At 38.1% G+C, this 25,602-nt stretch overlaps 1 protein-coding gene across 5 annotated transcripts in view; it reads left to right on the top strand.

The window, feature by feature from the left end:
- Positions 1–8,065: 8,065 nt before the first annotated feature.
- The window catches only part of syngap1a (synaptic Ras GTPase activating protein 1a), a 36,199-nt gene continuing 18,662 nt past the window's right edge, over positions 8,066–25,602 (top strand). Inside the window, exons 1-9 of one of the 5 annotated variants that reach the window (XM_079367467.1) lie at positions 8,066–8,692; positions 8,923–9,201; positions 9,386–9,501; positions 12,266–12,369; positions 20,039–20,127; positions 20,300–20,421; positions 24,362–24,515; positions 25,019–25,117; positions 25,259–25,519. In XM_079367467.1, coding sequence (XP_079223593.1) covers positions 12,270–12,369; positions 20,039–20,127; positions 20,300–20,421; positions 24,362–24,515; positions 25,019–25,117; positions 25,259–25,519 — 825 coding nt within the window. In that variant the 5' untranslated portion in view covers positions 8,066–8,692; positions 8,923–9,201; positions 9,386–9,501; positions 12,266–12,269. Of the gene's footprint in view, positions 8,693–8,922; positions 9,502–12,265; positions 12,370–20,038; positions 20,128–20,299; positions 20,422–24,361; positions 24,516–25,018; positions 25,118–25,258; positions 25,520–25,602 lie in introns of all 5 variants that reach the window. The other 4 variants (XM_079367466.1, XM_079367469.1, XM_079367468.1 and 1 more) reach the window with 4 other exon arrangements.

Genomic DNA, 25,602 nt, shown 5'->3' with positions numbered 1-25,602 from the left:
ACAAAAAACTGCTTACATAATACAACTATTAAAGAAAGCAGCACCACAGACGGGTTTTTGTTTGACCTGTTTGAACGTGATGAGACGCTGCTGTGATGTGATGCGATGTCAGTGTTACATTCATGTTTTTTGATGATTTTGTTACAGGGCAATGACCTAACGCACAAAGGCAATATCCACTGAGACTTATAGCCAAGAGTTTAAACATTCAGATGTTTTTAATTTATCTGATACAGAGGCTGAGAAATAAAGAGTTTAGTAAACTTCCTCGGTTTTTGGCAGGTAGATTTAAACCTTACTTTGGTTTTAGAGGGTGTGTGTTTTTTTTTGGTGTTTTTTTCAGGAGGCCTTCGGTCTGATTAATGCTGCCAAGATCCACATGATGCAGACACTAGTATAAAGTGCATTTCACTCAACTATGAAAGAAAAACCCCTTCACTCTCAGAGAAGCATACTGGAAAATACAAATCTGTTTTTAAAGGGTTTTAAATGTAAACCAAATTGAAGACAGAATACAGCCTTTATCATCTCATCCAATCCATCTGCAATCTTCCCGATCATCAAAAGTTGTTTAACTTTCAGTGAGCCAAATACAAAAATGTCAGTTTGTTTTACAAGCTTTGATTTCACGTTTAGTCAAAAACCCGTTACTGGAAGTCAAATTAAGTTTGAGAAAAAAAACGCCCATGAGTTTAATTTCCTGCTTTCACCTGACAAGTCACTATGACATTTTAAACTGATCAAAGCATGCAGAGCTACAGTATTGTTTCTCTTTTCTCCTGCTCATTGCTAAAATTGAAATGAATAGAGAATGTTGAATTATTGGAGTTAATTATTGAATTCAGAAAACCTTTGTTTCTTTCTCTTGTATTGTTTTCCTTTTTAGAATTGTTAGTCTGAATACTTGACATCTTGCCGGTAATTAAAATGTTCCACTGATTGCTCAGGGCCTTAGCTGTGCAGAGCAGACATCTCAGTACTTCCAGTCACATACTGTACATCTCATGGCAGCATTTATATAAGCCAGACAGTCTATTTACAGCCATGCTGAGTTTTGTTCGAGCTGGTTGTGAAGCCTTCATAAAAGGTGTTATTTCTGATCCTGGTTAATAACAGAGAATTGCTGGAGCTCTAGTCTCGAGTGTTTCAGCGAACAATGCCGCTCTCTGAAACCCTGTGGGGCCTTAAATAAGGTTTCCTATATTTGTTCTCTCAGGGAATGATCACAATAACAACAACAAGAGCTTGACTACCAGAGTGACCTTTGACCCCATCACACATTGATGGAGATTCACTCCCCTTCACACTGCGTCCCCTAGCTTTTGGCCATTTTTGTCCTGCATCTGTTACATAAAAGCCTCTGGGGGAACAAAATTAATGATAATTTTTAGTCACTCAAGGGTAAAAAAAAAAAAGAAACACGACCCTGAAATACATCAGTACCTTTCAACACGATGTCCTATATTAGTATAAAAACAAAAGGTTGTTTTTCTGCAGATGAGGGTTTTAACTTTCACTCTTTCACGGGGAACATGATCGACGAGGACGGTGGCATCACGGCTCACTGATTAAGACGTCCTTGAATTCCTTTGGAGTTTCAGGTGCAAATCCTGCCGAGTCTGCCTTCATGTCACTTTCGCCCCCAGCAGATGGTTCAGGCCGAAATTTTACCTCTGCATGAAAGCTCCCACAATTTGGTTTGTGACGCCGCTGCCAAAAGATTCATGTTGCACTCATGCGGATTTTCTCCTGCTGTTCCTGTAATGTCCTGATGATGTTGAGCAGAGCGTTCTGAGAAGCAGTCAACCACATCTCTGTTCCTCCTCACAAGACTTTTGATGAAAACAACTCAACCTGACTGTGATGTTCCCTACCTCAATGCGAGACTTTGAATAACTAAACGGAATGAGATGCATTTTTCAGCATCTCATGTAGAACCCATTTCCCCCAGGTCTCAAGCTAATGCACCAAAAACTTGATCCTCTTGTAATCTGTGACTCCAGCCTGCTTTCGTTGATGGATCCTTCTTATTCAGGGATTTAACACAACTTGATAATTTATTTAAGGAAATACATGTTTTGAAATCCTGAGATTTTCAAAAAGGTTTTGGTATTTCTGAAAATTGATAATTGATTTTTGACTGCAACCATTCAGAAAACTAAATCCAAACGTAATCCTTAATCCTTATTGATATGCATTCATATAAGATCTTTTATCATTCAGACCAGAATGTCACAGTAAAACTGCCCCGTGCCTCATGACTGAGACTAACTGACTCTCCAAAACAAAGCTGTTCAATTGACTTGAGGGAATAAAGATCATTTTGCTTTCATTTCCAGGCACTCAGATGTTTGCTGTCATGACACAAAAATTGTTTGTGAAGTGATGAGCAGAGGCAGAGCAGCCATCTGGAAGTTTTTCTGCTTGAGCGTCCGACGGCGGATCTTACCCGCTCTGTATTTGTCATCGTCTGACAGTGACAGACTGATTGTACTTTGGATTAATCACCACCGTCTGCCAAATATAAAATTCACATCAAATGACAGAAGATTAGACTAATAAGAAAATCCCCCGTATGATTTAGTGACCTAACTGTGCAAATTTGATTGTAATAGCAGGATGAAGTATTGGCTATGCCAACAGCAGCATACTGTGCTGCTTTGGCATTAAATAAAGCAGTTTGGAGAAAAAGAGTCCAGAATAGAATAAAGAGCCCTGGATGGATGGCTATAAAAAGGAGTGGTGGGTGTAGCAAGGACTCATTGTCTAAAATAATTTCTTCTGCCGCTTTAATGGTAAAGACATTAGGTTTAGCTCACATTATGTGCACACTTTGTGCAGTGTCAGTGAATGATACACTGCTGTCACATTCTAGCACAATGATGTCTCAAGTCAGATTGTTTTCAACAGCACACTGCAACAAAAAAAGAAGAAGCATGTTAGAGCTGTCACGTAAATTCACACAAGCAGTATCAGCATGGACTACATTTGGGAGCGTGTTTATTGTATCATGAATTTTCATTTTCTCAAACTCAATACTTGTTCTTTGAAAGCAACTGCTGCCCACACAGCTTGCCACTTGCTTTGGTGTTAAAAAAAAAAAAAAAAAAAACACCACCCCACATTAATGCAGAAATAACAAGTTATCCCTTAAAGCGATGATGACGAATTCAGTGTCAGCCTAAGCCGACATCTCTGGTGGATAGACGGATGTAATGTAAGCAGTCAAAATATTTATTCACTCAGGTTTTTGAACAGCTGAGAACATCTCCTCATATCATGTGAAACAACAGGATACTTCTCCCACATACTGCACACTGCATATGGTACCAATTGAACAGTTTTCAGAAAAGGAAAGGAGAGAGAGGAACAGCATTAGCACTCGTTCTAGTATGGTAGTTGCCATGGAGACAAGTGTAGGTGGTGTACTGTGCTGTACTCCTTCCCTTGTCCTCTCCCCTCTTCTGTTGCCCACCCTCTCTGTTCTGCTATCTGTACCATCCACGTAACTTTCATCCCTTTAAGTCTTTCTGCTTGCTTTCTATTCTGCCCAATTTGCAGCGTTGCTTCAAGCTAATTTGTTCAGTTCCAACTGCTATCATTTCTGCATGTAGGCCGTGAAAAAAAGAAAAGCAAAAACATATGAAAAGTTGAGGGTATTTTTGGGTTTCTACTTGGGAATTCAAAAGGTTTACATTAGTATTATTGTGTCATCTTATTTCCATTTTAAGGTCGTTAAATTAACATTTTCTGAAAACCTTAAAGTCCGTCTTCCTCATACCGTTTACCATTTCTTTCTTGCTGACCATCCAAGTTTTTTTTCTGTATGCATTGTCAGTCTCTTCTTTTTGCACAACAGATACTCTTTTTATCAGTTTCCATGGAGATGTGTGTTTCTCTGTGTGCGAGTGAGGGAGAGTTGAGAGTGAAAGTGTGGGCATGTGTCATTTCCAGTTTATATTTTTTTGGTGTAATTTTTGAAGACTGCATGTGCCGTCCCAAGTTAGTCTTTGGCCTTTTGTTACATCATACTGGTTTGCTTCTCCAGCAGGATGAGCAAATGTTATTTTGCGGAGTCCTGTACCTGCCTTTGCTCTTGTTTGATGGAGCTGGATCAGATCTTAAATCCTCCAAAAATGACAACAGAAAATCTACACAGACATCAAATTATCCCAGGGACATAAAAGAAAAACGTGTTCTGTAATTCAAGGGTAAGCACTGTAAACGAGACAATAAAAGCAGAAAAGTCAAATGTAAATCTGTTTTCCTCATTAATTCAACAGGTTTATCCTCTTTTCGGGGTATTTTTAACAAACCGATCCTCTCAAGATTTAAGCATTTTATATGCTGCATTATGTTGGCATCATAAAGACGGAAAAAAACGTCTTCATCATGGGTTTATGTAACATCTCCTTTATATATGTGCCCACGAAATGATCTATGACACATTCAGGATGTGACAATTAGCAGTCAACATTTACGTAACATGCTTACATATAGCAGATATCCAAATACAAGCCCCTTGAAACAGAATAATAGCAGGTGCCTCCACACACTGCTGCACCTATACTGACTTTGTTTGCCAGAATGAAATTGATATTGATCTTTTAAAATACGAATGAGTCAGAGGATGAGTTAGTTTCCTCCTTTTTTATGTAGGTATGGGTGATTGGGTTTCTTTTTAAAAATGATCAACTCTCTTAAAGCGATACTCACTCCCACATGTACACTTAAAGAATCATTGGTTTCTAATATTATACCTCCTCCATATTTATTATGTTTTCTTTCCCAAGGCTCAAAAGTGAATAGTCTAGAACCAAATCCACAGTCAAATTATGAGCATTTGAAATGTTTTGTTACTTTATCTTAACAGTAAATCACCGTCAGATTATGTTGTAGTTTTTTTTAAACTAAATATTTGACAAGAGAATGCAGATGCCACAAACAACTCAACTTTTTAAACTAAACTTTGAGAGTCACTGCTTTGCTTGTACACAGGTATATGTTAGTATATGTTTAATTAGATGCACTATACATGCATTATCTTTTGAGGCCAACCCTGATGTCATAGTAATGTTATTAGGGCCTGATACTGAGAAATAAGTCAGATGCAAATACAGTATGCCCATATCTTTATTAGATCTGTCTTCCATCTTTTGAGATAGATAGATAGATAGATAGATAGATAGATAGATAGATAGATAGATAGATAGATAGATAGATAGATAGATAGATAGATAGATAGATAGATAGATAGATAGATAGGTATACACACATATTGCATTGCTCCTTCAAATGCAGTCATCAAACACTGGTAGAAAATATATGATGAAGACAAGTTGGTCACTCAACTGAAAAGTAACTGCACATGTACATGTAATGCTTGCTGTAATCCATTTCACTCTGCTGTTGACAGAGAACTGTAATACAATGACTGATGAATAAATCGTGTTATAACGGTGCCATAGTACCTATACTTGATATTCTCATATTAGTCGATACTATCAGCTGGCCTGGCTCTACATGTTATCACCAGGATTTTATACATGTTTTGCTTGTAGATTGACATTTTAAAACAGAAGTCCTGTATTTCCAACTGACATGATCAATGTAAATGTAACAGCAGAAAAAGAAACTAAAATGGAGCCAATATATATTTAATATTTAATTATCACATTTACTGTATTGCTCTCCAGTTGAACAAAATTACTTTTTTTTTAATCAAACCATGCATGCCTAATTAAATTTAAAAGGCTGTGGTTATTATAAAAAGCCTGAAAAGATATGAAATGAGCATGCTAAGTACATAAGCTATGAATTCAGACCAGCTTTTTTTTTTTTTTGAACCACCACTTTTTATTCTATATTCATATTTATATACAGCTTTTGTAAACAGCTTATATAAACAACAAGTATAAATGTTCAAGGCAAAGGGTCAACAATTTGAAAAAATTATAATATAAAAATAAAAGGAAAACATTTAAAAACATGAAACATACAGTTCGGCAAATTAAATAAAATCCTAATCATGGCATCATCTACACCCACAAAAAGAGGAAATCCTCCATTTGGTCCAAGGAGGGTTACTGTCACAGTCACCTGTTACAAGGTGCAAAAAGGGGTTGCAAAACATGCCAGGGCAAGCAGTCCTTATACATCACAACATTCCATTATGTATAATTCAAACAGACAATTCTCCCAAGCAGTCACGTCAATTTGAGGCAGGCAATGACAGGGGTCCACAAATTCATAAACAATTCCAACTTTAAGTGTAGTTTTGCTGTTATTTTTTCCATTAAGTACACTTTCTTTAACCTTTCTCTCCATTGGAGAGGGGTGGGAGGTAGTGGGTTGAGCCAGGAAACGGTTATCATTTTCCTTGCCACTAGTAGCAGGATATGTAGTAAACGAGCCTGTTTTTTGTCCATTAGTTCTTCAGGAATAAACCCAATTATATAGTGTAGTGGCTCCAATGGTAAGTCAACATCCAGAATTGATTTTATCTCTGCCTGAATTCCCAACCAAAATGTTTGCAACTTTGGACAGTCCCAATATATATGTGTGTGGTCTCCAATTTGGCCACAGTTCCTCCAACATAAATTCGTCTTTTTTTCATCATATCTTGAGACAACAGAAGGTGTTTTAAAGTATCTCATTTTCCATTTCCAATTAAATTCCTTCCACATTGGGCTATTGGTTATTTCACACACCTCCCACCACTCCTCATCTTTGATAATAATATTCAATTCCAGTTCCCACCTTTCCTTAATGTGGAGAGAGTCCCCAGACCAGTATGCTTGTAAGTATTTATATAGTTTGGAGACAGTTTTTCTTGTATTCTTTTCTGTCATATTCCTAATCAAAAAATCCTCTATTAATGTTGGTGGTCGTTTCAGGGCCTCCCATTCTTTATGTGTCATTAAATAACTCCTTAGTTGTAGGTATTTATAAAAATCTTTGGAGTTTAGGCCGTATTTGTTTTGTAATTGTGTGAATGATTTTAAAGTTCCTCCATCAAACAGTTGGTTTATGTTTATTAATCCCTTTTCTGCCCATCTCCTGAATCCTATATCCAACCTGTTGGGCAAAAAATCGACATCTTTTGTGATCTTGATTGCTCGTGAAGTTGTTAAAGGTGCACCTGTCTTCTTCCTAACAAGCGAGCAAACCTTTTGAGTACAATTGATCCATTCATTTTTAATCTTCAATTTCTTCCATTTCTTCTGTTCTAAAAATGGTATTGTCTCAGACCAGCTTTAACTCTGATTGGAAAAAAAAAAAACAGATTCCTGCTCCTGCAAAGGTTTCAGGGGTTAAAAAGTAGCTGAAGTTGAATATCCCCCATTCCTGATGGAATATCTTGTAATGCCAACACTGCATTTTTGTTTACCTCGCCATTCCTGCAACATTATTACTTTGTGGCATCTGAGAACTCCTGAAATAGCCTGCATGATCTGTCACCAAGACTGGTTATTGTGTCAACATAGTTTGTCTCCATCAAGCAGCATGCCCCCAAATATCACAGCCACAGAGTGTTGTTGTATCAAGGTAGTCTTTAAAAACAATCTACTCCTTTTTCTGTTGCATTTTAATTTCAGTGGCCTCCTCTGCCACATGTGGATACATTTTTTGAAGACCAGATAAGTCTGCGTAATTTTTAAAACATGTCTGAGGAACATGCATAAGCATGCTAAAATAATAAAGATCTTAGAAATAAATGTCGACCCTCTGGAGGCCTCAAGTGTGAGGACTCAGTCAGGCAGGCTCAGGTTTTTCTTGTGCTTTGGTATAACACAAAGGGGCATCCAGGGATCTTCTTCATAGATGTTGTGCCACTGACTTGCTGGAGGAGAATATGATGGTTTTGTCCCTCCATGTTTCCATTTGTTTTGAATTCTCATTGCAGCTACTCAGAGCATTGTAGGCCTATCAAATATATATGTTCTTAAGTTTCACTAAACAATGAAAAAAAAACAATATTTATGAAAATATATATCAGATGGGCAGACTTAGGAATTACTATGGAGCAACATCCTTTCTGTGAGAGCCCAGTAAGAGAAATTAAACCCACTCATGTAGCCCACTCAAGAGGTAACTTATCTGAACTTCGTTATGCTCCCCAGCCTCACTCCCATCGTTAATCACTCTGCACAGTGGGCGTCCGGCCGTCATCGCTCCGTGTTATTTTCGGATGTTACAAACTCCAGAGATGGTTCAGCGCGAGGCGGTCCTGCTTGCCTTTGGAGGCGTTGGTTTCTGTTTCTGTCTATCTCGCGCGCTATCTCCGCCTTCAAGGGAGAGACTTCTCCGTTTGCCGACCACCTCCCCCCCCCCTCCTCCCTTCTTTAACGCACTGCTGTTAAATCACAATTTGGTGTGACGGACGGACTGCACGAGCGCAAGGACACGGCGGCAATTTTGGCACCGGACACCCCCCCCCACTCCTCCTCCTCGCTACATCGTTATGAATTTCTGGATTATGGGGACGTCGTTAAATCACGCAGGGTGAACTACAGACGCTTTCGAGATCAGATTTCTCCAGCTGGAAGCAGAAGGAGCACGTCAAAAATGTGCATAATCCTAATATTACACAGATGCTGCTGCACATTTACGGGATTCTGCCTGTAATTGGCTTTTTGGATGTTTATTTTTCAACGCTTTTTGGGGTTTTAGTGCGCGGAATGTGCAGAAGGTATGTGTGGTTAGAGTTGGCTAAACCCACAGGTTTATCATCTTGATAGCCTAATTATTTGCATTCAGCATTATCAATGTGGCCTGTGTAGTAAAACCTACAGAGTATGTCTGTGTGTCGTTAATCTCTGTAGAGTGTTTTTTTTTTAATGTAAAGTGAGACATATTGAACTAATTGGCTCTGTGGATCATTAAACCAAAAGACCTAACAGGAGTTCATCTTTTCCTTAGATCATAAAGCGACGCAGGGGCTGTCTGGAGTCACATGTGCCCAGAACAAACAATTAAGATGACAAAACCTGTCCCTACAAGAGATTGTCTTTATTACCGAGGAAGCTGCGCTGGTACCCTGGATTGTAACCGAGTTGGAGGACAGAGAGCCGAGGAAGAAGAGAGGCAGGAGAAGCAGAGGAGAGCTGCTGAGCTGCACTACAGAGCCGAGAGGAAAGCCTTGGCTTCAGTGATGGACTGAGCTGAGGGTGACAGGAGCCCCGTGTACATCAGACAGAGGCATGTATGGACACATTGCAGTATAGGTGAGAGAAGGAAGGAAACTACTGCACCCGTTTAAATCAGCAAATTGGCCCTAATGATTGAAATACATCCATTTCTAACAGAGGAAAACACTGGCCTTTTATTTGGAGTCCATCTCTCAGGTCTGCACAAACTGATACTACCTTTGTCCCCAAACAAGCACCTGGAACCTCTGCCCCTTCCAAAGTGCCCTGGAAGCCCACTGGAGTCAGTCTACATCCAACAGATGTAACTAAGCTATCAAGATTTCGTCACCGGGAAGTCCTATCTTTTTGGGTAAGTGTTTCACCCATGGGGAGTGTCATACTCAAAAAACTATTTGGTTTAAATATTGACCTCATCTCTCTGCAATTAAGCCTTCCCCTAGAGTCTGTGACATCTAAACCAAAGCTGGTGTCCACCTTTCAGCCTGTATCATTTTTCTTGGGAAAAAAAAAAAATCAGGCATCAACGTCTATAGTGTACCAGTTGTGAATGTTGAAGTGAAACTCAGCATCTTCCTCAGGTACTTTGGTTCAGTGTCAGTGATGCATTGCAGGCCTGGTGGTCTCTGTGGTGAGTTCAGGGAAAGTGGGACATGGCAATGGCACAGGTAAAAACATACATACCAGATGCCTATGAAACTACGTTATGAATTTATCTTGGAGAAAAACCCAGATTTACTTGCTGTCCTGTGACGCTGCCCCCCTCAGCTTCCATTGGTATGATTAAAAAAGTGATGACTGTTTACTGTCGTTTTCCATATATGAGGTGAAGACAGTTTCATGCAGGACAAGTTTAGCATTAATTTTTAAGTAGGTTATTAAGCCAAACACATTTGCATGAAAATCTTGCATTTTATTGGATTTTCTTGGGTGGAATGTCTGCCTGTTTGCACAAAATAGAAAATATGAAGCCCTTCTGGTGTAAAAATTATGGCAAGATGACACTTCCATTGATTTTTGCTAAAGGTGCAAGATATGCCTACCTGCATTCATAGAGTTATAAATTGGGTCTCTGCAAAGGCACCCCGCCCCTGCTAACAGATGTAAATAAAGTAATAACCAAGTTGATTAGCAGCCATCTTCTGTTAAGTATAAGCCAGGGCTTTTGCTATAATTTAATGATTTCATCATTCATATGTGTGTAGTCTGTTCTATCAGCTCTCTCTGGTTGTTCCATGTCCAGATGAAAAAAATGCTCTTAGTTGACATAAACAAAAAGGCATTCCATTGGCTATCCGGACACTCTAGACAAAGTACATTTGTGTGATGTTTTACATTGCCACCATTGGTGGCTTTGGTAGCATTAGCCTCAACATGTCCCACTTTCCACAGCCGCCTGTACGTGATTTTACACCTGCTAAGATATAAGTTATAAACTATCCTCATGTTTTTGAATACTCTGTAATGTAGGACATTTGTTTTCACTAACCTTAAAGCCCTGGATAATGAAATGTGGAGTTCTGCGCTCTTCTATCTTATCAATCATAATGCAGTGGAGAGAAGATCTCCGCTTAATAAAATGTCTGCGGCTGCACACTTGATAGAAAAAGATAAGTCTGGTTCACTCTGGCTCATTGGCCCTTGCAGGATTTCCTCATCCTCCTCCATATAAAAAGCCTAGAAGATATGAAAAATGTCATACCTACAGTATGTCATAGAATTACTCTGGTATATTAGCTGAAACATCTATCAATCTCTTTTAGTTCCTCCTAATATGTTGAGAATCTGGACACCTTGGACATCTGGACATCAGCTGGGAGCCTGACAGCCAGTATCGAGCCAATTTCACTCTAACACCAAGTTTATCCGTCATAACTCTGCTGCTCTTCAGCCATCCTCAATACGTGGTGGGAGCTTTCGTGAGCTGCCAAGGACAGAGAGGCTTTGACAGGCTGTTTGAATTTTCACAAAAAGAGAAAGAAAAAAGAGCGCGCTCTGTTCCTGCAATCTTCTCAAATTGTTTTCTTTTGCCTCTGGCCATGGATTTTCTTTCCCGTCCTCATTTGCTTCAGCAACACAACAGAGAAAGCACAAAATATTTGTGACCTCTCCGGTGACTCTTCTCCATCCTGAGCCTGTGTTCTCATTTAACCAGCCTAACAATGTTCTACCTCCTAACATTCATTTGTTGTTTTTTTTGCAGCACTGTCTAACAAACCTTCCCTCTATTCTCCTGCTCTGAATCTGTTCATACTCAGTAGTTAGCCTCTATATTTCTCTTAAAATTTAGCAACCTGTCTAATTAGCATTTTTTAAAGCTGTGAACAGTCATTTATTTTAGGTAAAATTTAAATCATTGCATGATTTTACTTAATGGCAGTTTTATTACTGCAGTGACATGCAATTCCAGTCAGAGGAGAAGGAACATAAAACATTGATATTAAAACAGATGTGTCAGTAAGAATGCTAATCAATTAATCATAGTAACAGCTTGTGGTTAAGCAGCATCATGACATTTAGCCCACTAGGCGATACAGCACATGCAACTAGGTTAAGATGAATGTTGTTGCTTGCTACAGGTATACAATTGATTCAGGCAGTTTTTCCTAATAGGGTAGAAAAACTAAGAAAGCAGTAACAGTTGACCTGATTTAGGGAAGAATGATCATCTGGAAGAGACACATTTTGAGGGTGTTAAATTTGCCTTCCAGCTACACATAAACTCACCTATAAAATATGAGTGTCTGATGAGCTTTAAGTCAAATCAGAGTGTAAGTCAACATCACTTGTTGCTGCTTTTAAGGCAAGTCCAGTGTCCTCAAAGACCTCTTAACTATTCTTACTTGTTTTTTTTTAATGTGCAACCCAGTCACCAGTCTTAGAGCTAAACCAGTGTAATAGCTCTACCTTTGTTGCTTGGATGTGATCCAAAATTATTTAGTTCTATTTTCAAAATTTGCTTTAATTATCATTGCCTCCTCACTTTTTGATTTACATGCACATCAACATTGAATGTTAATGTGTTGTTAAGAAAAACAAATCCTGCCGTTGTTTGAAGTGACTAGTTCATTATTTTTACAACTAAAAAAGGAAAACCTTGTGTCTGTACCATATAGCTGCATGGACACATCTTCAAAGTCGTGGCTGCCGCATCAGTCTCAGTTTGGGTTGGTTGGTCAAGCGGAGGTTTGCTGTGGCGGACCTGGAGTTTTAACCCCAAGTGAGTCAGTTTGGCCCCACACTGGTGGAAGTCTCCATTTTACTCCTGTCATCTAACTTCCCTGCAGCCTTTTCTCCAGTCTGTCTCGCTCTACGTGATTTTTCTCTGTTATATCTATGTTTTTATATGTTCCCCACACCAACATTACTGCCTGTAGCCAATGGTAAATGGACAGTTTAACTTACACTGCAGCCTCAGTTGTGACATCCTGCTCTTTTTCCCTCTGCCATGCTTTTCCAATCGTTTTGACCACTATGAAATCTTTTCACGAGTGCCTCCATATTGAGGATATTGTACTGCTCGATCCTCCAGTGAAGCATTCCTCACCTCCTGAGCCCTGCTTTGTCACACTACCAGAGTTTTATTTTGATATTCTCCAGGTTAGATAGCGTTATTTGCCATTTACACTAGCTGTGATACACTCTTCCTCCTCAATATGCTCTCTTTACTTCCACAGATGAAAGCAGCCATTTCTGCTCCCTCCAGGGACAGGCAGAGAAATAATTAGCTGTGAGTTAGCACAGCTTGTAAATCTGTTGTTGCATTTAAAACATTAAGACTTACACAGCTTTGAAAAGCAAACATGAGGCGTTATATTGTCAAAAATTACATGACTTATGATGCTTTTAATGCAGTGAGATAATAGAGAAGTATTTCTATTTTTTTAAGGATATAAATTCCCTGCTTGCTATTTATTTCAGCAATTGTCAAGTGTTTAATTGTCATTGCTAATATCTTCAAAAAGAGCTCACAATAATGCTTCTGAGCACATCAGTAAGAATGAAGGTAGTTAGATGGAGAGCAATGCACAAGCTATGATCATGTTCCTATGGTAACTAGGCCACACTCCCCTTGGCTAGTTCACACACGCAGAAAGGCAGAAGGACAAGCAGGAGAGAGATGGGAATGCTGGAAACCACATCTGCTAGAGAGATTGTTTATTTCTGTAATTTTGTTCAATTAAATGATTTTTATACTTTGTCCACATAATGATATTTTAGCCTTGATAAGTCATGGTTATACTTTTGTCACTTTCATTTATGTTCCTCCAAAAATATCTGCCTGGTTTCAAGCTGAGATCAAGTTCTTTCCCGTGGATCCCTGGCGCCCACACTGCCCCTGCTTCCTCAACCCCTCCACCCACCTCTGCTTTCAAATCCTGCAGCTCTGCCTCTTCTGGGCATCTAATATTTACTTGATTACAGGGCTGCTTCCAAACATTGCACCGTAATGAGTTTGAGCAGAGTCACCTGTCCCTTTTTAGCTCGATCTCGAGGGTCTTTTTCTATTTTTGTGCCTTTAATCAAGCTTGTCTGATTAGTTATAGTGTCCTCACTCAAAAAGGAAACTCAACTGTATTCAATAATTCACTTTATTCACAAAGCACCGATTCTTCTTGACTGTCATGCATCAGTGTGAAGCTCAAACACTGTTTTATGATGTTCTACTGTATTCCAGTATTAGGTGGTCACATGTAGGCTACCTGACAACGGTTGTCATATTATACCCTAAATAAATAAGATGGAAAGGCAAGCGGGACTTTTGTGAGGCTAAAACAGCATAGATGATAGCATATTCGCTACTCTTGCAACAGCTAATGTTAGCATTTAACCATTTCTCAACTAACACTGAATTTGCCTGAATGTTAATTCTGAAGTTATCTTACTCTAAACCAGAAGTTAACCATTTACTATATACTAGAGCCTGACCAATTAATAATACAGTCGATAATATCGGACCATATTAACATATCAAGTAACTTTCTGTATTAGCTAATTTTATCGCAGATATGTGCTAATACTACGAGATTAATTCACCATTCAAATAGATTTTCACTTGAGTTTAATTTGATTAAACTAGCAGTTCCCTGTCACCACTGATTACAACAAGCATTATCACGCTTCAGAGTGTCAAACTCTTCACAAACAGTGACTTTTAGCATATTCAAGCAAATGGTTGTATTATTACTTAAGTGACTGTTTTTTCACACTGTAGCTAACAAGTCATCCAGTTATTTCTATAGCCTATTGTTGGACACTTTAAATATGGTCTGATGATCCCTGCCCTTGTTGAAGCTGTGAAATGACAACATGAAATTTCTACTATTTCCGCCCGAGAAAAAAATTGTGAGTATGAGGTCAGGGGAAAATGGCCTCTGGGTGAATACAGTCAACAAACCTGGTGTTTATTCACTTGCCAGAAATTGTAAGACAAGACAGTACCATCAAGCAGCTAATATACGAATTCTAGCAGTGTGTCTCTGTGTGCTCGGCATCTCTAATCTCATTCTGAACTTTGTAAACCACTGCGCACACTTTGACCATGTCAAACCTCCTGAGGCGATGCTGCCGGTCTGTCAAGGAGCAGCGAGGCTTTGTTTCTGTCAGCTGTGCTGACGGATTGTTTGGACAGTGTGTAGTTAATGAACAGCCTTAAATTTCTGCACACATTTGACCTGCCTGTGTTTTTTTTTACAACTGTGATGCTGTGATGAATTTAAGATGGCAGTCGAACCATCTTTGACCCAATGTGCTTTGGCAGTTGGCATTTGTTTTCTTTCATGGGCACTTCTAGAGTTAAGTGATGGATGAAGAGTCAGTTTGCACAAATTAAAAGCAAAACACATTTCTTTGCCTTCTTCTTGTGTTACTTTTAAACTCTTGTGGTAAAGAACGACTTAATACCTTGTTTTAGCTTGAATACAAAGCATTTATAATAAATATGTAAACCAGAATCAAATCAGGAGGGTAAGGATCACTGTCTACTTTTTATGTCGTACCTGCATGTTATGGTCTAGAGAACAGTTATACTGTAAAGGTATTTAGGCAAACTGCCTTTACAGGAAACACTAAAGCCTGGCACCAGGATCTAATTATTGTTTCATAAAATACATCTGAATTTAAGCAAGTTATTTTCAGGTAGATAGGTGTTCTCAAAAACAGGGCAAAACATCTTTTCATTTTGTGTTAATGTGTGCATTTTAGTGCAAACTATGGGTGATCTGCACACAGTAGCAGCTAAAGGAAGACTCGTTGGTATTCATGAAGAAAATCAATATTTTAGAATTTAATAAAACCCAACAATGTTCGATAACATTCAAAACCATGCAACATTTATTTGTTGAAATGAAAACATCATTCAAAATAAATAACTGATAAGGATATCTGAAGTTGGTGTTTTAACAGTGTGATGCAATTTTTCTGGCGCAAACATTTTAGTTTTAATATATTTACCAATTTACCAATCTTTCAACATATCGTTATATCTTTTGTTTATTTAAGAGGATCATTATAGGTAAATAAAGGTACATCATTTTCCACTGTCAGCCAATAAATATATTGATCAGGCAGTTAAACAGACAGCAGATCTCTCCTGCCAAAACTGCACAGCTATAATCAATCATTTCCAAATTCTTGCCCTTATTTCCCCCAGATTTTCAACCATGATTTTTAAATGGTCAGATTTTAATGTGAGGTCTGAAGTGCAGATTGTCACAACAGCATAACATTTGGTTTTGACATTAATTAACATTCTGTTGTTGACATGAACAGTATTTATTAGTTGAAATATGGTAATTACTGAGACTTCTATATGACATAAATGCGACATCTGCTTCATGCAGGCCTGTCTGTGACTCACCAGGGGCTCATCGTTGTCAGATACTACAACCAGATATGCCAAGATGTGTGTGGGAGAGTTTATGTCTGTGTGTGTGTGTGTGTGTGTGTGTGTGTACTCCAAGGTGAACTGAAATGCTCCTTCCCTGTAAGAAAAATCTAAAGAAAATCAAGGTCAATCAGTTTTTCCATTAGCCTCAGCTTCCACCCGGTGACTTAAGTGTATGTACACACACATGTGACACCAAAATATTCTGAAACCTGTGAGAGGAAATAGTCCCATTTAGTTCTATAAAAGATGCAGATTCTTATCACGAGGGAAAATGCAAATGATGATTAAGTATGCTTTTATTGCTAATTGTTAATGTAGTAGTTTTTTTATGTGATGCAAATTAACATCATTAAAAGCATGAATGCTTAATCTTGTATTATACCAACCTGACATCGATGAACTGTCCCAGCAGTGTCTGTGGGATTTTGGGACTTGCTTTTTGTTTTTCACTCACAGCTTTGTCGTTTAGATGGTGCAGACGTCCCTTTAGTCTGCTGTCTTGACACATTAAAACATGTGCAGCTGTTAACAGTTTTTAAGTAAGTGTGGAGAGTCGTTCACATTGAATCTTTAGTTATTTCTTTGTGATAGTGTGTGTCTTCAAATGAAAAACAGATTCCTTCCTTTTAGATAACTGAAACCATGCTAGCCCTTTCACAACCAGTGGATTGATTGCCATTTTGTGCAGACATATTTACTATGGCCACCAACCACATGACTGTAAACATATTTATGTAATGTGGACTGAGCTTGTTGATTCCAAAATGTTGTTTATATTAACTCAATCGGTGATAAGTGTGTCTATTTCTTCCAAAATAGTAAAGTACATCTTTTTTATTGTCTTCATGGTTATTAAAACAAAAACGTTATTCTTTGACTTTGGTTGGGCTGCTCTTTTAGTTTGAAGGTTGGCACATTACATCTTTTTACTGCATCAATTTTCTGCCTATAACAAAAAATAATCAATGCCATTAAAAAGGTTTGACTCTAATCAATTTATAAAGAAGAGAACAACATTTCCAAATGTGTATTAATAGAGATATACAGTATGTGCCAAAGGTTGAGTATGTTTCTCCGACTCCCACTCACAGTCTTCCTCTTTCAGTCTTTCTCTCCCTCTGTATCACAGTTAGCTGGAGGCTTTAGCCGCCCACACACTCCATCCTGACAGCAATTTACATTTAGAATAGCCAATGTGAACACATCCATGTGTTCTTCTAATATGTCATGTTTACTTAAAGTGCCACATGTAGCAGGTGACTGTTTTAGTGGCGATGATGTGAAAAACTGGAAACATGCTACATGTTTCTGTGTAGGATCATTCGATCGATCGATGTAGCTTCGCCTCTGATGAGACACAAAGAAACTGAAATGTTTCCTTCAGTTTGGAAAGATTCACCTTCTTTTTAGTTAACCTACAGTACATTCATGTTACCAGAACCACAGCGTTGTGCAGAATGTTATAGTGTTTTTCATCATCTTTATTGTGCTGTTGTGTGCCAATATCTTCTTCAGTTCAAGTAGAAGCTCTTGGAGTTGTTTCCATGGATACCAAACAATTAGCTGGGATTCAGAATAGGACCTGGAGAGTCGCCTATTTAGAGGCTTTGGGAGCGAGGAAATCATAGGATGACAGAGTGTCTTGATTCTCTGTTGCAGAGGGATAAAAAGCAGTTCCTCTGGGTAATGGGTAATTTCTGAATAAATAGCTCCAACGGATCAATCACAGACACAAATAGAAGAGGAGGATGAATACCAACAAGAGACTACTGTCACGTTTTTGTGTTAAAAGCACCAAATGTGTTAGATTTAGAGGTATCCATGGCAGGAATGAATAACTATGATATTCTTAAGTATGTGTTCTTTAGAGTATAAGCCACCTGAAAATAGGAATCTACTTTATGAAATCATGTTCTACTACTCCACCTGTGATATGGCTTATCTTGGTATCTTTACCTTAACCTCATAAGGCATTGTAAGACTGTATGCATTCACACATTCAAGATTCATAATTTAGCTGTAGAGGATGGTTAGGTTGAGGAGTTATCAGTTTGTTCCAATATGACATCACAACCTAATGCAAGACAGGGGTCCTGATAGATAAGTCTGTGACATTATTTCACTTACCAATGGATGATGCAGGATTTTGAAGAAATAATAAAATAAAGAGTTTTAAAGATGAATATAGCTAAAATGATCCTTCTAGATTTGACCTTTTAGCATGTACATGTGAACTTTTTATTGCTGTGACTACTTCCTCATGGATTGTGTTTAGCTGGAGAGGTATCTTGATAATCACACAAAAATAAAATGTCATTCTGCCTGACATCTTGTTTGCTGCCTGATTTCTAGTAAAGTAGGGGTGATTTTGTTGATTTGTACGACAATACAAGGAATTTAAGTTTCTCATCTCAAATGTGTTACTCCATAGAAATTTCTATTTCTTTAACTAGAGTTATAGCAACTTATGAAGCATTGCCAACCCCAGTCATGCTGGTAACAATCTTCCTCCGTTTCTCATCTCTTCCACCATTTTTCATGAGTTAAATAAGAATGTAGGAGAATGCATTCCTTGGCTTTAGCTGCCCTACTGAAGATATTTCAAATAGTCTTATCAGAGAAATAGTGAAACAGTGGAGTAAATGCACACTGATAAAAATGACTCATAAACATGAACACATATATTCCAGGGTCTGCGTTTTTAAAAATAATCTGCTGTTTTTCCTATAAAGGTTAGGTTTTATAAGATATTTGTGGTGTATATCTCTTAAGGATGCTTTTCTTGCTGCATTGACGTCATGTTTCCCAGCCAACATAGAAAAATGTACATAAAGCTTCAGAACAGTTTCCCCATGGACAGCTGTCTATACTTTTGTAAATCCGTCTCCATGTCCCAGAGTTTGCACAAGCCCAAAGTCATGAAAGGACCATACAGTTCAGGATGACTCAGAAGTACTTGTTACTTAAGAATATATGAGTCCAGTACAGATCCCACGTCAATCTTTTTTTTTTTTTTTGCAATTTTCCTTTGGCCTTGGATGTAAAAGTTCTTCCACTTGAGTGCTGATGAAAAGTCCAAGTGTCTATCAGTCTGTCACAATGTTGTTATTTGTGCTTTTTTTGAGGCTGTAGCTGTGTGTTCTCATTGGTGAGCTTTGCTTACATTTACTGTTCTGCATTGTTGATGTGCTGGAGGCTTGTTTGTGATTATTGTGTGCTGGTAATGCTTTTTCTAAAATACCATCCCTCTTTCTATTTGTGATTAAGACAGATACACGTTGATGAAAACTGTAGTTACAAGTCAAAATGTATTTTTAATCATGATGTCATGAATGTGACTACTTTATCTGTCAAGTTTGTACTCTTTGCATGAATTAATCATGCAATATTTTACTGTTTTTGTTCATTTTGTGAATATCATAGACCACATTTTGAGGGTTTGCAAGCCCATACACACAGAATTGGTTTTCACTCTAAATGAAATATAAATCTGAAAGATATTTTAAGCAATTGTTACCAAGTTTTGTTCAAAATACCCTTGATTGAAAACAAAAAAACAGACTTTCTGCATTTTCATGTATGATATATGACCCATTGACATAAAGAGGTCATTTTGTAAGTACAAAAAAAAATTATTTTCTCAGTCTTTGAAAATCACATAAAAATGTACTCTGCAACAACCCAAGATGAATTAACAGCAACACAAATGTACATACTGCATGTTATTAGTTGGACTCACTTATAGTTTGTACTGTTTATCTTAAAAATTCTAGTATTACAGTGTTGCACATGTTTATGGAGGCTACCAATGGTATCAAATTCAGGGGGAAAAACATAAAAGGGACAAAAAGTTATTTTGAAAAATGAAGTTGATTAGAAAGGAAATGGAACACCTCAAATTGTTAGCTAGACATAAAGATTTACTGGAAGCAATATCCATATTCTTACTTAATGATTTGTTTTTTCAAATCATTGAAAATCATTTGTCCTGTTCCATTAGACCAATCTCGCAGGGCAAGTTTTGCCTCTGTCAGGCAGTCAAGCATGGAAACTCCTCCGAATGCCACCCCTCAGCCCTTCAGACAGCCGGTGAGTACAGTGTCACACTCTCCTCATCCTCAAGTGTTTGCAGCTTTCTGCCCATGTTAGGGTTTCTAAGTAAATGGTGATATTTTCAGAGCTATAGGGGGAGTGTTTTTCATGCTTTTAATTTTCACGAATTGTATTTCCCTTTTCTTTTGTGTCCTTGTTGAATCTTCAGAGTTTTCTCAATCGGAGGCTGAAGGGCTCCATCAAGAGGGCCAAAAGTCAGCCCAAACTGGACCGGACCAGCAGCTTCAGACAAATGATTTTGCCCCGGTTTCGTAGTGCCGACCAAGAGAGGTAAGGAAGTTTTAATATAGTGAGGTTCATTAAGTTCAAGGCAATGCAGAGATAATTATAATTCAGTGTCACATTGGGGTTGGAACCTGTCCCGGGATTTGTAGGGCAAAAGCCAGGAAGCACCATAAACAGATCCCCAGTTTATCACAGGTCGAACAGATATCTGGCAATGTTCAAATTTACCCTCATGTAATGCCAATTTCTGTAAAAGGTGTTTAAAATTACAGAACCACCATATTGCTCAATTCTGATGCGTATACACAAACAAGTCATTACTCCAGGATCCATTAACTTCATTCTACATTTATATTAACTTGAGAGTTTCCATCATTTACATAACAACATCCAAACTGAATATCCACAAATCTCTACTCTAAACACGATCAAAAAACATTTGCTCATGAAGCTCCTCCTAAGCATTGATAATCTTTTAGCAACCCACATCGTCTGAGAGCATTAGGTTCAAATGTGTCACTTTCTGATGTGTCTGTTATCAGTGGACAAAAAAACATCTTGATTGCATGTATGTTACAGTTTGTGCAGTGGCAAACTCATGAATTAGGGATGTGATTAGACAAAACAAAACATGAAAAGGATTACATCATGGATTCTTTGTTCTTCTGGATAACGATCTTAGACCGTGGGAGGAAGCTGGAGCATCGGACGGAAACCCACACAATCCCACAGAGAATATTCAAACTCTTTACTGACAAAATCAGAGACCAATTACAATTTTGATAGTATCATTATTTAAATGAAAGTTGTCTATATCGTACTTCACTGAAATTGTTTAGCAGTTTTAAGCGTTGGACTCTATACTACCCTACCCTCACATTTAATAACAATAACTGGCAACAGGGTAGGGATAAAAAGAGTTTCTTTCTGAAGTAAGGACAGGTAGGCGAGGGATAAACCAATCTGTGAATGACTATATATTGCAACAATTTAAGGATATATATTTTATTTTTTAAGATCGAATTGAAAAGCATCTGGGAATTTGAAGGTTTTTGAAAATGTCACTGTCTTTCGTTTAGTTTTTATTAAAAAAAAAAAAAAAAAAGGAAAAAAAAGCTAATAGCAGTTGTTCATAATGAAACTTATTTGCCAAGTAACAGTAGCTAGGAATAATAATATTCATGTCATTTTGTTTTGAAATGAACTGACTGCTGACCGAATGCTTATACTGTAATATTTGTTATCTTAGAGGATGAGGTGTCAAAAGTCTCAAATCTATTCTGCTTTCAAGAGCAACTTTTTTTTAATGGCTGAAACACAAACAGGATTAATCTAAATCTGACTTTGATGATCCCGCCTAACACTCCTGCCCTTTTCTGTGGCTGTACTGTGTACTCTGGTGAAAGCAAATTGTCCTTATTTAGACATTCAGAGCTTTTAGGTAGTGACTAAACATATTTATTTGATTGATATTAAAAGCAGCACTTCAAAAACAACATGTCCCATTATTGCAATGCTGCCATTGAAGCTGTGACACATCACAAGTGAACTCAAAAGAACAGACTAAGTAAAGGCTAAAGGTGGAGGCATAAACTGCAGTTTTAATTTTATCCTATTGATTTGTTAATTGCCTCAGATTCGTGACACCTTGGGTCATTACACCATACAACCCTCAAGCATACTGCTTTAAATCATTCTTAACTTAATTCTACAACGCTTAGTCCCTTGTCAGTTTAAAAAACAGTTGTTGTGAGACCATGTCATAGTTTAACTTTTCATTAGTTCACAAAGGGAAAACAAGATAGATTGAGAACAATTGAAGAGTGTTAACCTTCTGAAAGTATGTGTTGTTTATGCATGTTTGAGCTGGGGGTCGTGCGAAAGGTGTGAACACAGACATTAAACAGTCAATGCAGACATTAGGGATGCAAATTAAGAAGCATTTAGCATTAAGTGTCCAAACAATAAGGTGCAAAAATGAAGTGATTGTCCGATATGCATTAAAGTGTCCAACTACAGGCTGACTCTTAGGACAGCAGTGCAGATAAAAAGCAAGCAAAAATAAAAATGAAAGATGAGTCCAGGAGTCACTGTGGGCTTTTCCACTGCTGTGACAGTGAGATGTTGTACAGTCTTATGGCCAGGCGAACATAAGAGTTCTTGAGCCTGTCCGTGACGCACAATTGTGACTATAGTCGGCCACTGAACATGCTCCTCTGTCTGGTGGATAAATAAAATGTAATAAGTGTTATTTTGGTTAAATATTTAGTTTTAAAGATCTGTTTAACGTTATAGTAGCTTGGTCTCAAGACTCTCATGAGAGAGTTTTCTTGTTTGGCATTTTGACTCGAGGGCACACCACATAAGATCCCTGCTTGCATTCTGATCAACATTTTATGCTTCACATATTTCAGACTTGATTCTCCTATGGGAAATGTAAAGAGTGGCAGAAAGTAAAACAGTAATGCTGACGGTACACTTTCCTCTCACCACAGGACATGCTCAATAGACATTTTTAGACAAGGTGTGGATGTCCGAGACTCAGAGACGAAACATTTAGCAAGGGATGTTTAGAATCCTTTGTTCTTAAACGCAGGGTGAGCCAAAACAGAAGCCCAGTTCAAACGTTTAAATGAATTATATATAAACCCGGGGGGTTCTGTAGAGCCAGCGCTGACAGAGGCGGTGGGGGTAGCTTAATGGTGTCGGGGGTTAAAGCGACTAATGCCTCAGTCAGTGTGTTCCCCTTTTACCACAGCCATTCTCCAGCTACCACCGCTGCCTCAGACAGCTGCCTTCACAGCCTGCTTTGAGTTCTGCCCACACACGCTTAATTCACTCAGTACTGTTAAGTTGACTTTGCTATAAACCCTCCACGTTCAACTTCACACTCTGGCTTTCCAACACAGCTGCTCTACCTCTTCTGCCAAGTCAGTGTACCAAAGCATTTTTACATGTCCTGCTCTCTGTCCCACGTCTCTGCACCTCTAGACAATATTAAATCTGTCCTTAAAATAGGGCTCCTCCTTTGCTGCATTATTATCAGAGAGTTTTCTTCAAAGCTGCAGCTTTTTCTCTCCTCTTCATTTTCTATCTCTTATGCTCTCCTGCTTTGCTGCTGTAAATTTCTGTTTGCGAGATGAATAAAGGATTATCTTATCTTAAAGCCAATGTGCAGTGTGCTAGCTAGCTTTTCAGTGCAGGTGACATTCACAATTATATTTACTTCTTCAACAAATCCTACTTTCAAAAATGTCTAAAAAAATAAATACACTTTATTTCAGTCACACTTGTTCAGTTTCTTACAAGAAGTTAGACAAGACGATCGATAACACTATCTAATTTTTCTGTGTAGGTAGAGCCAGCAGCTTGCTTGCTAACTAAGCATAAATGTGGGAAATGGACAAAACAGCTAGCTTGATTCTGCACTTTAATTTCTTCTTCTTCTCATGTGATTCTGGAATAAAAGTGTCATCCTTGATACATCTTTTTTTTTCAATTTGCTACTTAACCTAACGGCCGCAATGCATTATGAGGGATTTCCCTCATATTTTTTGCCTCTATTTCCAGCCCGCTCTAAAGATTATAACTACACAACAGTTTTTATTTTATTTGAGACTAGTCTCACGGAATTACGTGTCTTGGTTTGTATTTCCCTAATATCACACAGTAGGCATTACTTTAGGCTTTTCCCTACCGTGCTGTGTGATTCACACATGCCGAGTCAACATACCAAGCTGCAACGTACCAGATCTGAAAATCTGGTGGTCTTATCTGTCACATAAATTCATTATGAAAGGATCAAAGCTTAAAAATCTGCCAAAAATTGCAGCTGTGATGCACAAGGATTACTGAGCTTCAGTGATTCATTTTTTATTATATGAAAACCTTTCTTTCCAAAAAACAAAACAAAAAACAACAGCTAATAAGATCACTGAAAGTCCAATGATTATCTGAAGTTGTTTTCTTCTCCTTCTCTCACCAGGACTCGACTGATGCAGAGCTTCAAAGAGTCACACTCCCATGAATCCTTGCTTTCTCCAAGCAGTGCTGCCGAGGCTTTGGACCTAGTTTTGGACGAAGAGGCCATAATCAAGCCTGTTCACTCCAGCATTTTAGGACAAGAGTACTGCTTTGAGGTGCTCTTAGTTGTTTAAAAGACTCCAAATTCAGCTATTTACCAAACAAAAAATATGAATAAACCTGTTTTAGAGAATTTAAAGACATCAGGTACGACTGCAAAGCCACTTTTTACGTTGCTCCAAATATGACATATGAAGCCTTTTAGTGTTTGAAGGAATTCAGGCTGAAAAAAATTAGCAGAGTGATTAAAAATTTAATAGACTACAATTTTAAGTCACATAATCCTCTTAAGTCTTTAGTCTCATATCAAGCCAAGAAATTCTCTGATTCCTGCTTATAAATATGGGAATATGCTGTATTGCCTCTGCCTTACATGACTGTAAACTAAGTTTTTTAATGTAATTGCCAAACATAAAAAACCTTTTGATATGACTATCTACACCTTTAGAATAAATAGAGATCAACAGATTTATTTCTATAGAAGGTCAACTTTTTTTTTTAGCCTTATTGAGTTTATTTTTTTAACGAAGAGACCCTCTAACACTTAAGTTTTTTTTAGGTGACAACTAATTCAGGGACAAAATGTTTTGCCTGCCGTTCGGCTTCAGAGAGAGACAAGTGGATTGAAAATTTGCAACGAGCTGTCAAACCTAACAAGGTAGATACTGAGATTTTTTGTCACTTTGAATTACAAAGACACAAATTATCAAACACCCTGTGAACTGCTTTTTTCATCACAAAATCAAGGGTGTAACATTTGGATCCAACAAGGATAAGGACTGTTATAATGCAGTAATAGGACTCCCCATTTCGTTTTCAGGATAACAGCAGACGGGTCGACAATGTGCTCAAGTTGTGGATCATTGAAGCTCGAGACCTTCCAGCTAAGAAACGTTACTATTGTGAGCTGTGTCTGGATGACATGCTGTACGCACGCACCACCAGCAAACCCCGCACAGACACCGTCTTCTGGGGCGAGCATTTTGAATTTAACAATTTGCCTACCATTCGTAGCCTTCGTTTGCACCTGTACAAGGAAACTGACAAGAAAAGACGCAAGGTAACTACTGCATTCTGTTTTAATCTCCTTAAAAATAAAATAATAGTTTAGGCTGAAAATGATGGATATTACATTGTTTTGTG

This window comes from Symphodus melops (assembly GCF_947650265.1).
Source record: "Symphodus melops genome assembly, chromosome: 18".
Lineage (NCBI taxonomy): Eukaryota > Metazoa > Chordata > Actinopteri > Labriformes > Labridae > Symphodus > Symphodus melops.
The sequence above is the reverse complement of the archived record's forward strand: the minus strand, read 5'-3'. Positions and strand labels throughout refer to the sequence as shown.